Below are 13,944 nucleotides of genomic sequence, written 5' to 3'. Positions count from 1 at the left end.
GCCCCAGGAGTCCTTTCTTCCCCTGCAGCCTGCTCCCCTCCAGTTTAACCATACAGCTGGCAACCTTCCAAGTTCTCTGCAGATTTATGCTATCATGATTACTGCTGCCATCAAAAACAGGCTGGGGTTGAGGGGAACGTTAAAAGCTGTGGCCCAACTTTCCTCATGCTGTCAGCTACGGCTAATGTCTAGCCTTTGAAGGACCAGGCTGCCTTCCCCAAACAGGCTTTGTTTTCTAAAACAGGGAAGAAATCAACTCAACAACTTAACCAAATCCCTGCATAGTTTAAAAAGTAGACTGTATCTCTATATATCTCTATATCTTTATATGTGTTATTTACATATAAATAGATACATACATATACACTCATCTATAAATTACATTCTACAGAGAGTTCTCTTTCTTCCTCCTCTCTATCCTTGGCCAACACCTCTGATTACCTCCACTGAGGTGACTGGTGGTAGCTCCTGGGAAGGGGGAAGAAAGGCAGTTGGGTGTCCCCTCCCCAGCCCTTCCTACAGACATTTGCTGCAAGTTTTACATTCTACTTTTGTTGTCATGGTTTCTGTATCCTAGCAGAGAGCCGATGTGGAGCCTGAGCTTCTGCCAGCCCTGGGAGGAAGGGAAGCAGCCCCATGGCAGGTTTTCCTGTCTGTCCTAACAGCTTTCTGCAGTTACTGGGTGAGAGAGAGGGCAGTTGTGCAGCGTCCGGCCTCCAATTCCATTTTAATTTTTTTCCTTTTTTTGTCTTTCCTTAAATATACAGTTCGTCACCTTGGCTCAGTGCATGTCACCACAAATTCTCCAGGGATTTCATAGTCTGGGAAGGAGAGTGGTAACAGTTAGCTTGGCAGTTACGTGCCCCAGAGCCTCCAGCTCAGCCCGCACTAAAAAGCCAACTCCTCGGCCCTGTCCGGCGCTGCCCACCTCAGCCCCTGCCCTGTCGCCCTCCTGCAGTCTGTTTCTCTCTCCCAGAGGCACCAGCAAACAGCCTCTAAGCAGAGTCTGTAGCTGGATCCCTGCTGAGAGGACACAGGCAGAGGAGGGGGTGGGCAAGCGGACCAACACAAAAAAGAACCATTAGCGGCTCTGCCCACACTCCTCTGGGCTTGGTCCAAGCTGTCCCCTCTGGCAAATGCTGGGAAGAGCCTGCTATCCACACACAGGGGTAAAGGAGGTGGGGAGCCTGCTACCAGCACCCATTTTTCCCCACTCCTTCTGTGCTAAGGGTTCTCTGTTCCTTCGACCCTGAACTCATGACCTTCTGTTCCCTTCTTCTGACCACAGGTGAGAGGCCTGGGCAGGCTGGATGCCTGCAGCTTCCAGGTGCAGCGGTGCTGAGTGCCTCTGACCCCACCAGACAAGGACCAGTCTGGGGGCACGCGCCCCTCCTGCTCCCAGCCTGTCGGCTCCCCCCGCCCCGGGCGCTGTCTGGCTGCCCAACCATCTTGTTCCATTTCCTCCTGCCTGGAAGGCCAGGGGAAGAGGAAGGGCTCTCGGCCCAGCCGTTCCCACGTGGTTAATCCTGGTGTCAGCAGGGGAGTGTGTGTGGGGCTCTCGGGGGCCCAGTAATACTCGGCAGCCTAAATCCCAGGGCACAGATAATAGTCTGCTGCACTTGGGAAAGGGCCATGGGGGAATGGATGGCTGAAGTAGACCAAGGAGGCATGAGTGGGCCTCAGCAGCAGCCTTGGGCACCCCACAGCTCCAGAGTCAGCAAGCGGGGTAGGGTGCTGTGGAGGAGCACTGAAGGGCGCTAAGACTTCAGTTTCCCAGCACACGCCAGAGCTGTCCCAACTCTGCAGGCTGGAGGCCAGGCTGGGGACAGGGAAACTGTGCCACGATCACAGGCTCCCTCCCTCCCTCCCTCCTCCCACCCTCCTCTGCCTCATGACCAAGACCAGAGCTGCCAGGAGTTGCAGGGCAGAGGAGGCCCTGGCTCATACTTGGACCTCGGTGGCAGGCTGGCCCAGGACTATCCATGCAGGGAGGCCTGCACCTCTGACAGTCGGTTACAGCTCGGGGTGCCCATCTTCTGTGCTTTGTGGTACATATCTGCGTCGCCAAAGTAGCGGGCCCGGTACAGCAAGCCTTCCTCTGCAAAGCAATGTGGCAGAGTTAGGGCAACCTCTAAGGCTGCTACGATGCCTGCTTGGCCTGTTTGGGAGGGGAAAGGTAGTTTCAGGCCCAGGAGCTGGGGCAGAGCTGGCTTCCCTTAGGGTAGACCCTGGAGAAGGAAATATGGTCCCACCTTGGGAGCAGAATAGAGGCCCCTTTCTACAGAGTATAGGTGAGGCCAGCCAAAGAGAGAACCTGTTAATCTGGTGAGATGGCCCCAGGGTCCCACAGATAGATCCAGATGCCCAATCAGTGGGTGGGGAGGAGAAATGTTCCAATCTCTCTCTACATATTTACCTGCGGCAGCCAAACAACAGGCTGATTGCAGTGATTTACGGGAAGCTGGAGGACATCTCCAGGTGGCTCCTGGTTTCCAGCCCCAGGGAAACACAGGGGTGGAGGCTGGTTCTTGACTAGGACATGGCTGGCGCAGGGCAGTGCCAGGTGCTGCACCCACAGATCACTGGGGGAGCAGGGCTTTTTCCTTCCCTGCTCTCAAGCTTTGTGCCCCCAAACACACACACACACACACACACACACACACACACACACACACACTCTCTCTCTCTCTCTCTCTCTCTCTCTCTCTCACACACACACACACACACACAAACACACACTCACTTTGTTGCTTCTCCTTCCAACAGTTGTTTCGGAGATTGGCAATATAATCGTCTTCCACATTCCGTTCAACCATTTTGAGGCTGGAACCTGTGTACTCCTCAGAGAACGTGTCTGCCACGTAGTAAACGACGTTCAGGTGGTCAGTGACTCGCCTGTGGACGTGGCCCACCGACCTGGCCAGAAACAGACCAGGCACAAAGTGGGCTTGGGTCCCCAGGCCCAGGGCAGCTCTAGGGATGACTGGGGCTCCCAACAGGAGGCGCCACACAGGCCACAGGAGCAGCTGCTTCCTTCCCAAACTAGAGCAGGAACTCCACGCTACCCAAATGAGGGTGTGGAGAAAAGGAAGGGGGTCCCTCCCATATGAGTGGCACAGACTGTGGCAAGGCCTTCCTCAGGCTCTCTGCTTACCACACTGCTGCTGGGGCTTCTGCGGAGAAGCCCCTCTCCAGGAGGGCCTGGTCAGGGAAGGAGGGAACCCGGAGCGAGCACAGGCTCCACCTCTAACGAGCTGTGTGACCTGAGCTCCCTGTGCCTCCATTCCCTCATTCATCCCCTAAGCCAATCGTTGCTAAGGGCCTGCCTGTGTATCCAGGAGCTCCCAGTATAGAGTGAAGAGTCTTAGGAACAAAATGACAGGAAGGATTCCAAGGAGTTGTACCCTTCCATCTCTTGGATTCTATCCTCCAGCTCCAACTGCAGGCTCTGCAGGCTCAGGGAAGAGCCTCAACATGCAGACAGGAGTTAGTGCTCTGGTGAGGACAGCCCCTGTCTGCCCATTCTTGCCTCTCAGCTCTCAGGCTGCAGAGAAAAAGGCTGGCATCAGGCCACAGAGCGCCTGTGCCTGCTGGTGTGGGTCCAGTGGACCGACTCTGCTCCCACACACACACACACACACACACACACACACACACACACACACTCTCTCTCTCTCTCTCTCTCTCTCTCTCTCTCACACACACACACACACACACAAACACACACTCACTTTGTTGCTTCTCCTTCCAACAGTTGTTTCGGAGATTGGCAATATAATCGTCTTCCACATTCCGTTCAACCATTTTGAGGCTGGAACCTGTGTACTCCTCAGAGAACGTGTCTGCCACGTAGTAAACGACGTTCAGGTGGTCAGTGACTCGCCTGTGGACGTGGCCCACCGACCTGGCCAGAAACAGACCAGGCACAAAGTGGGCTTGGGTCCCCAGGCCCAGGGCAGCTCTAGGGATGACTGGGGCTCCCAACAGGAGGCGCCACACAGGCCACAGGAGCAGCTGCTTCCTTCCCAAACTAGAGCAGGAACTCCACGCTACCCAAATGAGGGTGTGGAGAAAAGGAAGGGGGTCCCTCCCATATGAGTGGCACAGACTGTGGCAAGGCCTTCCTCAGGCTCTCTGCTTACCACACTGCTGCTGGGGCTTCTGCGGAGAAGCCCCTCTCCAGGAGGGCCTGGTCAGGGAAGGAGGGAACCCGGAGCGAGCACAGGCTCCACCTCTAACGAGCTGTGTGACCTGAGCTCCCTGTGCCTCCATTCCCTCATTCATCCCCTAAGCCAATCGTTGCTAAGGGCCTGCCTGTGTATCCAGGAGCTCCCAGTATAGAGTGAAGAGTCTTAGGAACAAAATGACAGGAAGGATTCCAAGGAGTTGTACCCTTCCATCTCTTGGATTCTATCCTCCAGCTCCAACTGCAGGCTCTGCAGGCTCAGGGAAGAGCCTCAACATGCAGACAGGAGTTAGTGCTCTGGTGAGGACAGCCCCTGTCTGCCCATTCTTGCCTCTCAGCTCTCAGGCTGCAGAGAAAAAGGCTGGCATCAGGCCACAGAGCGCCTGTGCCTGCTGGTGTGGGTCCAGTGGACCGACTCTGCTCCCTGCTGGCTGAGAGGGATCCTGCCAGGCTCCCAGGCAGAGCCAGGCCACTAGATGGGAGCAGAGGGCTTCCAGCAATAGAAGCTGAGCACCAGCTCTGTATCAGATCCTGGGCCAGGTGCTGGAAATAAATGAGGGGAGCTGATGCTTTAAAAGGGCAAATAACTTGCCCAAGTTCACTATCGGTGGTTGAGACCATATAGTCATTCAACAAATGTTGTCAAGCATTTCTAATGAGCCTGGCATTTTATGTGTATTACTCATTTATTTTTCATAAGCAGGTAGATGTTATTATTCTTCCCATTTTATAAATGAGGAAACCAGGGCTCAGAGAAGTTAGGTAACTACTCCAGGGTCACACAGCTGCTTAGTTAGTAGAGGAGCTGGGATTCAAAGCCACCCTTGCTCTGACTCTAGAGCCCCTGTTCTTCCCATGGCCCCAGGGCCCCCAACCAGAATGGAAGAGAAGCGGTTCTTATTTCAAGGCCAGCAGATAAGATGGGGAGAGTGTCATGCAGCCTGTGAAATCATATGCAAACCAGGTGTATGTGCAGTGTTCTAGGGAAAAGATCTGCAGGTTTCACTGCATTTTCTTAGGGGACTATGATCCTTACAAGATCAAGAACCTCAGCTTAACAGGGAAAGTCTGGATTCTAAGCATCTTTCTGCATTTTGATCAAGAACCTGCAGGACGAGGATGGGAAGGAAGGCCCCTGATGGGGGCTGAGACTCAAAGGCCCCTGTCTACCCACCATCCCGGCCTCACCCCAGCTGCAGGTACTCACGGTCTCAGGCTGAGGCTGTAGGGTGGACTGGAAACCATGAGCTGGCTGAGAGCTGACACGAGGATCAGGATGAGGATGGGCATCAGCTGGACAAACACCCCCAGCCCACCCTGGAGGGAAGAGCCTACGGTCACCCAAGCCGGACCTGGGTGGGGGGCAACGCTGGCGGCAAATGCCTCCAGCTCCCCCAGCACAATGGAGTCCGGGTGGTGGCAGCCAGCTGCCATGCAGATAGGCCATGACGCCGCTCCCTCCCTTTCCCTCCCACGGGTCCCCAAAATACAGAAACTCCTCTACCTGCCAGTTTCCCCAGATAAAAACAAAGCAGCAACTGGGGTTAAATGCTGGGGTGGGAGGTGGGTACACGTATTTACTTGTGAGAGAATACCAAAAAAAAAGCAAGCAAAAGTGTCTGCCTCCAGACACTTGGGAGGCAGGGCTGGAGGGAGACCTTCCTTACATACACCCTTCTGAATTCTGAACCATATGACTATATTACCAATTTAAAACCTGCCAGTTAAGAAATTATAAATAAAAAAATTTGTTCACTGTGTGATAATCTGTGATTTAAAAAACTCTTCTGTGTGTTAAATACACACAAAATAAAAGTTTAAAACATAGATTAAAAACAGAAGGCCACATTATCAGAGCAAAAGAGAACCCCTCTGCCTGGCATAATTTTAAATATTCTGCAACTGTCCACAGTATTTTAATCTTAGCTAACTGCTTTAATTTTAGTCAGCCAGCTGGTCTTATAATCTGTGGCATTCAAAATATGTTTGATGCACTGTCTTGTTATAGTTTTTGTATACATTTTTTCTAATAAATTTTATTTATTTATTTATTGGCTGAGTTGGGTCTTCATTGCTGGGCACAGGCTTTTCCTAGTTGCGGCGAGCAGGGGCTACTCTTTGCTGTTACTTATTTATTTATTTATTTATCTATTTATTTACTTATTGGCTGCATTGGGTCTGTTGCTGGGCACGGGCTTTTTCTAGTTGTGGCAAGCAGGGGCTACTCTTTGCTGCGGTGTGTAAGCTTCTCATTGCGGTGGCTTCTCTTGTTGCAGAGCACGGGCTCTAGGTGCGTGGGCTTCAGTAGTTGTGGCACACGGGCTCAGCAGTTGTGGCTCGCAGGCTCTAGAGCACAGGCTCAGTAATTGTGGCGCACAGGCTTAGTTGCTCCGTGGCATGTGGGATCTTCCTGGACCAGAGATTGAACCCATGTCCCCTGCACTGGCAGGCAGATTCTTAACCACTGTACCACCAGGGAAGTCCCTGTATACATTTTTAAAGAGTGCTGAAAAGAAGCAAGAAGAGCCAGCCCTATGTTGTCATGCTTTACAATTCTATCATTAAGTTTAACTTTCCGTTGCTTGGAAAAGGTCACTTAGGACTTAACCAAATTGACCGGGACTTCCCTGGTGGTGCAGTGGTTAAGAATCCGCTGTCAATGCAGGGAACACGGGTTCACACCCTGGCCCCGGAAGATCCCACATGCTGCGGAGCAGCTAAGCCCGTGCACCACAGCTACTGAGCCTGCGCTCTAGAGCCCGTGTGCCACAACTACTGAAGCCCCCGCACCTAGGGCCCGTGCTCTGCAACAAGAGAAGCCACCGCAATGAGAAGCCCGCACACCGCAACGAAGAGTAGCCCCCACTCGCCACAACTAGAGAAAGCCCGTGCACAGCAACAAAGACCCAATGCAGCCAAAAATGAATAAAATTAAATCTTAAAAAAAGGAAAAAAACCCAAAAGAACAAATGGACCTCACAAAGGCCATTCACACTGGAACCTGCCTGTAGGTACAGAAATTTCTGCATTACATTCCCCAGCAGAGGCCATGAAACCCCCACTCTGGCTGTGGGTGCTGGGCAGTATGGTTCCCTCTGGTGTCCCTCAGCAGGATGGCACGGGGGGGGGGGCCAAGATGGCTTCCCGGCTTAAGTTCTAGGGGCACTGCTGCCGCAGAGTGTCAGCGAGGGGTATCACTCCCCAGCCCAGGCCCCATCCCCTCGGGTGTCACCGGGCACCCTCCCCATCCCCTCCCCAGCGCTCTCCTCACTCACATCACCCTGGTTCTCCCTGCGGTCCTGCCTTTGATGGTACGTGTAGCGCATGCGGCCGTTGCTATAGACATGGACGTTACCTGGGGGGTCAGAGGGATTGAGTCAGGAGTGGGGCTGCTGGGAACGGGAGAGGCTGGCATCCAGCCTCCCACCATCACCACCAGGGAGGCCTGGCTGTGGGGACAGCGGGGGACTTACTAGACGGGAAGCCACCTCCAAAGAACATGTTGAAGAGGTCTTCAGGGGAGATGTCAGCTTCAAAGCCGCGGTGGAAGTCCCCGTGCCCATGGCCGTGCCGGGCTGCCTGGCTCCTGTCATCGCCAAACTGGTCATACTGCTTCCTTTTCTCTGGGTTGCTAAGTACTGCGTATGCTGTGCCAATGGCTAGAAAAGAGGTAGAAAGGTCAGGCCCGAGGATGCTGGGGGTGCGGCTGGAGGCGCCCGTGGTGGCCAAGCACTCACTTCCTTCAGGTACTCAAGTGCTGCTCTAGGAAGCAGGAGTCCTAGGGGCCAACGGGAAGTCTGGCTGTTGAGCAAGAGGGGGCAGGTGGGGGACATGCAGGAATACCTCTACGTGAATGCGGGCAGCCTGGGCCGGGTGGAGGATTAATGCTCAGGCTCCTTGCTCTCCACCTCATGACGATGGTCCGATTTTTTCTACGCGCCAGGCACTTTATGGGCATTATCTTTCTTACTCCTAACAGCCCATCTCCATTTTACCAATGAGAAAACTGAGGCTCAGAGAGGTGAAGTGTCAGCTCATGCAGGTCTGATGATGCAGAGCCAGGAATCAAACCCAGGTGTGTCTTGCTTCAAGTCGGCTCTCTGACTTTATGAAAACCACCAAAACGCCCCCACCTCATCACTCTCTTGAGGTGTCCAGTGGGATGGGGCACCCCCTTTCTGGAGGGTATGTAATCTTGAAGTCATAGCACGACATGAGGGCTGCACAAACATGTGGTGTGCTGCTGTAAACTGGAGAGCAGCAGGAGCTCCCAGGAGGGGCCACGTCCCCCGGCTCACCACTGCTGGCGGTGTGGCAGGGCGAGCCCTGTCTTCCCTGGGGTCCAGGTCCCAGCTGCTCTTCCTTGGCCCAGCCCAGGGGCGTCCCCATTAGAGCCCCCGAGGTGGGAGGACTGTGCCCCAAAGGCCCCAGCTCCGAGCCCTCCTTCGTCTCTTGCTCCTTCGCCAGAAGCCCACTCTCTCAAAGGAGGAGGTCAAAGCTGCATCTCTTCACAACCTGCAACCCCTGAGAATAAGGAGAATGTTCCTCCTCTTCCCATTGTTTTGGGCCCTGAGGCCAGGTGTGGTCTCTCAGTGCCTGTAGGGCAGGGCTGCAGGCAGAGGTCAGGGCTGAAGAAACATTGACCACAGCTACCCTGCGTCCCCAGTCCCATTCTCCTTCTTCCCCTGGGGCTGGCAGACCAGCAGCGGGGAAGATGCCTGCGGACTGCCTTACTGGGGACCAACCCCAAGCAGCCTGCAATGGAGCACCTGGGGCAGCGCTGCGAGACGGCACACTGGGTCTTGGGGCTGCTCTGCCGCAGACTCCCCATCTGGCTGTGGTCCCAGCCCCCGTACTGCACAGCACCCTGCTTGGGCCAGACAGGGCTAGTCACCACGCCATCGCCCAGAGGGAGTGAGCCTAAGATCCTGAAGGTCCCACTGAGGACAAGGTGGGTGTGAGAGAAGAGATGTCTGTGGAACTGCAGCGCCCAGCAACTCAGTGCTGGCACAGAGCCCGCACGTGTGCCTGATTTGTTCAGTGAAAATATAAATGATTAAAGGGCAGCTTTTCATTTCAGCCAGAACTGAAGCACCCACCCCAGAACCAACAGGCCCTGAGGCCAGAGAGACTTTCACGTCCCCCCAGGGCAGGCCCTAGGCTGTGTGTGGTGTGAGAGGGAGGGTGTGTGTGTGTAAAGGGGCCGGGGTGGGTTGGCCACGGCTGCTGGTGCTGAGGCCACCAAGCTCTGACTCAGGGCCACCTAGTTTCTCAGCACAGGGAAACTATTACCAAGATCCCAGGATGAGGACGTGAACACGGGTGAGTCAGGAGGCCTGCTTCTGCCCCTCAATCACCATGTGACCTTGGAGAAGCCACCTGGCCTCTACTGCCTCAGCTCCCCGCCTGTAACCCCCGGGGACTGAGGGGCAACGAGAGGGAGGAGTGGCGCCATCTGTGCTCTGACAGACCACGTGGCTGGAGGCGGCTACTAGGACCTTCTTCCCAGGAAGCAGCCCCTGAGCTGGGAGGGCTTGAGCCACTTCCCAAGGCCATTTCCTGGAAAAGCCCCTCCTCCCTCCCTCCCTCCCTCTCAAGGACAGGCGATCAGAACACCCAAACACTCGGGAACCAGGGCTGGCTCACCTTTGAAAGCTTCAGTGGCGCCAGGTGCGCGGTTCTTGTCAGGGTGGAACTTGAGGGCCAGTCTGCGGTAGGCCTTCTTCAGGTCCTCATCTGAGGCCCCTCTGCTCACCCCCAGGATCTCGTAGTAATCTTTACATTGCTTGACCCTAGAGAAGGGAGTGGAGCTTGGTGGGGGACCTCTACGTGGAGAAACACGTAGGGGAGGTGTGGCGGGCAAGGAAAGAGCAGGGTGGGTGCACAGCTCTGAGCAGGCTTGGGGACCAGCAGGACAGGCCCAGTAGAGACAGCAAGAATACACTCAGGATTTAAGGGGGGGCAGTCGCTGTTTCTGCCAGGCCAGGAACCATTTCCCTGAGCTAACAGCACCCTCGCTGCAGGCAACCACAGAAGGACTGTCAGTGTCCGTCCATCAGGGGCTTCTGCCCAAGGGCAGGTGTGTTCCAGGCTCTGCCAGCTCTACTCTCCTGGCTATCTGAGTCTGAGGGGATAACAGAGAGGCCAGACACGGCAGGTCTCTGTTCACCCCATCACAGGGCCCTCAAGAGACGCTGTTTCTCTTCCACTAATTCTTACTCCTGGGCTCCCTGGAGAACCCCTGACTCGTGGCCCACAGTCAGTTTCTATTGCTTATAACCCATGGGCTTGTCTGGTCAAAATCCTGTCTGGTCAGAAGATGTAAATTTGGCAAATGCTTTTATGGCAAACTATAGTCACACTTGGTCACACAAGGCTGAACCCCAGGCCTGAAGCTTGCCAATGTCTTCAGTAGCAGCCAGGACCACGTGGGAATGACTGCAGAGGGATTCCCGAGGCTGGCTGGTAGGGAAGCCTCGGGAGAAATGGGAGGAGAAGCCTGAGAAGCCTTGGCTGGACCGTCTCGGCCTGGTAGTGAGCTGCTCTGTGCAGGGTTGGCCCAAGCCTTGGAGGGATAACCGTCTCCTGTCTCCACTCTACGCCACACAGGCTCTGATCTGAAAGGGCCTTTGTTGGGGGCAGGAGTGTGGGTTGTGGGAGTATCTGGAGGGGAGACCAGGCCTCATCTCTGACAAACAGGGCTGTGTAAAGAGGCCCAGGACCTGCTGGCCAGTGGCAGAGGAAGCCGGCAGTGTCAGCATTTCCAGCCTCTGCTGTGGGTTGTCTTGGCGGGAGGAACAGTGGAGGCCTGAGGCCGGCACTCCAGAGCCTCGTGGGAAACAAGGAGAGGGCCTGGTGAGCTCGACTTCTTGAACCTCCTCCAGCCTTAAGACTCTCCCAGGTGAGATGGATGACAGGCTGCAGGAAGCCTTCTCTAGAGTTGAAAATGTCCCAACACACCAGGCTCTGGCCCCTGCCTGCCACCCAGCCCTCTCTACCTTTTCACAGCCGCTACTTGTTCGGCAGTGTAGCCTTTGGTGCTCTCTCCTCCTCCGGCTTCACCGTTGGCCGAGGGGGCGCCGGCCCCACCTGCTTTCCTATGGGTCGTCTGGGTTGCCTCTGTGGGTTGTGGTTGGTCGCCGGCCGACTGTGGTTTCTGGTTGAGGGACTCGATCAGGGCTGTGCAAAAGCAAGGAAACTATTCAGGGCTCCTCCTCCAGCAAGGCCATGTGCAATGGCTGAGGGACTGTCTGGCCCTGGGGGATCCCGGGACCCCCACATCCCACCCAGTCTTTTTCCCAACAAAGCTCGCTCCTTTCCTGACTTGGGCCTGTGGAGGGCTAACAGGATAGTTGCCTGCTCTCTTAGGATCCACAGTTCTTAGGGTATAGATTTTTTTTTTTTGCGGTACGCGGGCCTTTCACTGCTGTGGCCTCTCCCCTTGTGGAGCACAGGCTCCGGACGCACAGGCTCAGCAGCTATGGCTCACGGACCCAGCCGCCCCGCGGTATGTGGGATCTTCCCGGACCGGGGCGTCCCCTGCATCAGCAGGCAGACTCTCAACCACTGCGCCACCAGGGAAGCCGGGGTATAGATCATTTTAACACTCAGCATAAAAATAAACCATTAACGCTTTAGGTTTTTAAAATCCCAAAGTAATGTGTTTAATAGCCACCCTCCATTGAGTGAGAAGATGGGCAAAGTACTCTGTAATGGGGATTCCACTTAGCAGGACCATCTGAGTCAGCTGGGATTGGTCGGAAGGCTTCCTGGAGAAGGCTTCCTCTCCCTTAGCCATGGAGAGGAATGGGGGGGCAGTTATTCTGCCCCAGAGGGCAAGGGGTGGTGTGAGACTCAGGACTAACATCTGCTGGGCTCACTGCTTGCTATTGTTTACCTTTTCCAAATGGCTGGCCACATCAAATGTCCTACTTCAATGTTCATAGTCTATACAGGGCCTTAGCAGTCACCCTCAGAGAGGGTCACAGTTATTCAAACCCAAGTCCTTGGTGCCTGCCGACTCAACGAGGAAAGGCCTATATCTCTGGCAGGAGTCCCCTGTGCCCATTTATTACAGGCACAAAACCAGCTCTGAGCCCCCTAGTCATGCCTGGGGTACAGCGCCCTGGGAAACCAGGCAACTGGACCACTGCAGGGACCCAGGACACCTCTGTGCACAGGAAGGATGGCAGCACAGTCTGGATGGTCATCAGCTTCCTTCAAATGTGCCAGGTGCTTGTGGGGCTCCAGGCACCGTGCTGGGTGTCAGACACTCTCTACTGAGACGCATGTGGGTCTCACCCAAAGCCTGGAGCAGGGCTCGCTGAGAGCAGAGCTTGCTGAGAGCAGAGCTTGCTGAGAGCAGAGCACTGGGGCTCAAGTGGACCACTGTGTCCTGAGCCACCGCTGTAAATTCACGTGTTCTGAGTCAGCAGCCGGGAAATCCCAATACAGAGGCTGACAGGTGAGCATGCCCTGCTTGATGGGGTGGAGAGGCCCCTGTAGCAAAGCCTGAGAAGGCACTCAGAGAGGAGAGAGTGATGAGTGCTCACTATGAGTCAGCAGGACTGGACACGGTGCTCTGCATGTATTCTCCCATTTAATCTTTTTTTTTTTTTGCGGTACACGGGCCTCTCACTGTTGTGGCCTCTCCCGTTGCGGAGCACAGGTTCCGGACGTGCGGGCTCAGCGGCCATGGCTCAGCAGCCATGGCTCACAGGCCCAGCCGCTCCGCGGCATGTGGGCTCTTCCCGGACCGGAGCACGAACCCGTGTCCCCTGCATCGGCAGGCAGACTCTCAACCACTGCGCCACCAGGGAAGCTCACACCCATTTAATCTTGATAGTGACTTTAGAGCTGGGTCTTATTACTGCCATTCCTGTTGTAAGGGAGGAGCTGCATTTGATCATCTTGCCTGTGGCTATACAAGATGAGTAGCAGCACTTAAATTCCAGGATGTCCAGCTCCTGAAACCACGCTCTTGACTACGTTGTTATCCCAGAACACATGAGCCTGGCAGGGGGAGCCCCTTCCAGCACAGCTGTTCCAAGACAGAAGTTCATTCACAAAGACCCAGGTTTCAAATCTCAGCTCAGCCACTTCCTAACACTGACCCTGGCTGATCTGTGAAATTGCTCTGAATCTCGCTTTCCTCACAGTAGATAAGGATGAAATGAGATGTGTATAAGCACCTGGCACAAAGACTGACATAGAGTAAAAGTTCAAAATGAGGGGCTGCTAATACTGTGACCTGGGCTGATGAACTGGCTGGCCAGGGAAGTGAGGGGACCCAAGGTGTGGGCGCTGGGGAGCTGCAAGTCTTAGGAAGGCGAAGTCTCAGCACCCAGCAGGCTTTGGACCCAGTTGTAACCGTGAGATGTCAGGCCGTCCCAGACTCCAGGTCCATGCCAAAGGCTGCCCAAGGTTCTATGCAATGGTTGGCTCTGGGATCCAGGCTAAGTCAGGAAGGCCAGCGCACGGGAGAAGGGAGGATTGGTAGCTGAGAGAGTTTGGCATTCAGGGTCCAGGAATGAGGGATGTACCAGGGCTGGCAAGGTCCAGGGTGGGGCTGTCTGTTGAAAGACTGAGTGCACCCCCCATTGTGCGATCAGTCCTTCCATTTACCTTATTTCACAGAATCTTACTTACCCCCCTGAACAACTCTGTGGGGGCAGGGACTGTGTCTTCACTGAGGAATTAGATAACTTGACAAGGCCAGGTGGCTAATTAGCAAAGGCCCCAGACTGTCCAGCCCCACT

General features: G+C 55.0%; 1 protein-coding gene across 2 annotated transcripts in view; it reads right to left on the bottom strand.

The window, feature by feature from the left end:
- Positions 1–265: 265 nt before the first annotated feature.
- Positions 266–13,944, bottom strand: part of DNAJB12 (DnaJ heat shock protein family (Hsp40) member B12) — a 19,211-nt gene continuing 5,532 nt past the window's right edge. Inside the window, exons 2-9 of one of the 2 annotated variants that reach the window (XM_007454679.1) lie at positions 11,185–11,365; positions 9,833–9,978; positions 7,660–7,845; positions 7,462–7,541; positions 5,394–5,503; positions 3,732–3,904; positions 1,948–2,098; positions 266–821 (exon numbers count right to left, since the gene is read on the bottom strand). In XM_007454679.1, the coding sequence (XP_007454741.1) occupies positions 1,977–2,098; positions 3,732–3,904; positions 5,394–5,503; positions 7,462–7,541; positions 7,660–7,845; positions 9,833–9,978; positions 11,185–11,365 (998 nt within the window). In that variant the 3' untranslated portion in view covers positions 266–821; positions 1,948–1,976. The remainder of the gene's footprint in view (positions 822–1,947; positions 2,099–3,731; positions 3,905–5,393; positions 5,504–7,461; positions 7,542–7,659; positions 7,846–9,832; positions 9,979–11,184; positions 11,366–13,944) is intronic. The other variant, XM_007454678.1, reaches the window with a different exon arrangement.

The sequence above is a fragment of the Lipotes vexillifer genome, unplaced genomic scaffold (genome assembly GCF_000442215.2).
Source record: "Lipotes vexillifer unplaced genomic scaffold, Lipotes_vexillifer_v1.1 scaffold205, whole genome shotgun sequence".
Lineage (NCBI taxonomy): Eukaryota > Metazoa > Chordata > Mammalia > Artiodactyla > Lipotidae > Lipotes > Lipotes vexillifer.
Note: the sequence above shows the minus strand (reverse complement) of the source record. Positions and strands in the feature narration are given on the sequence as shown.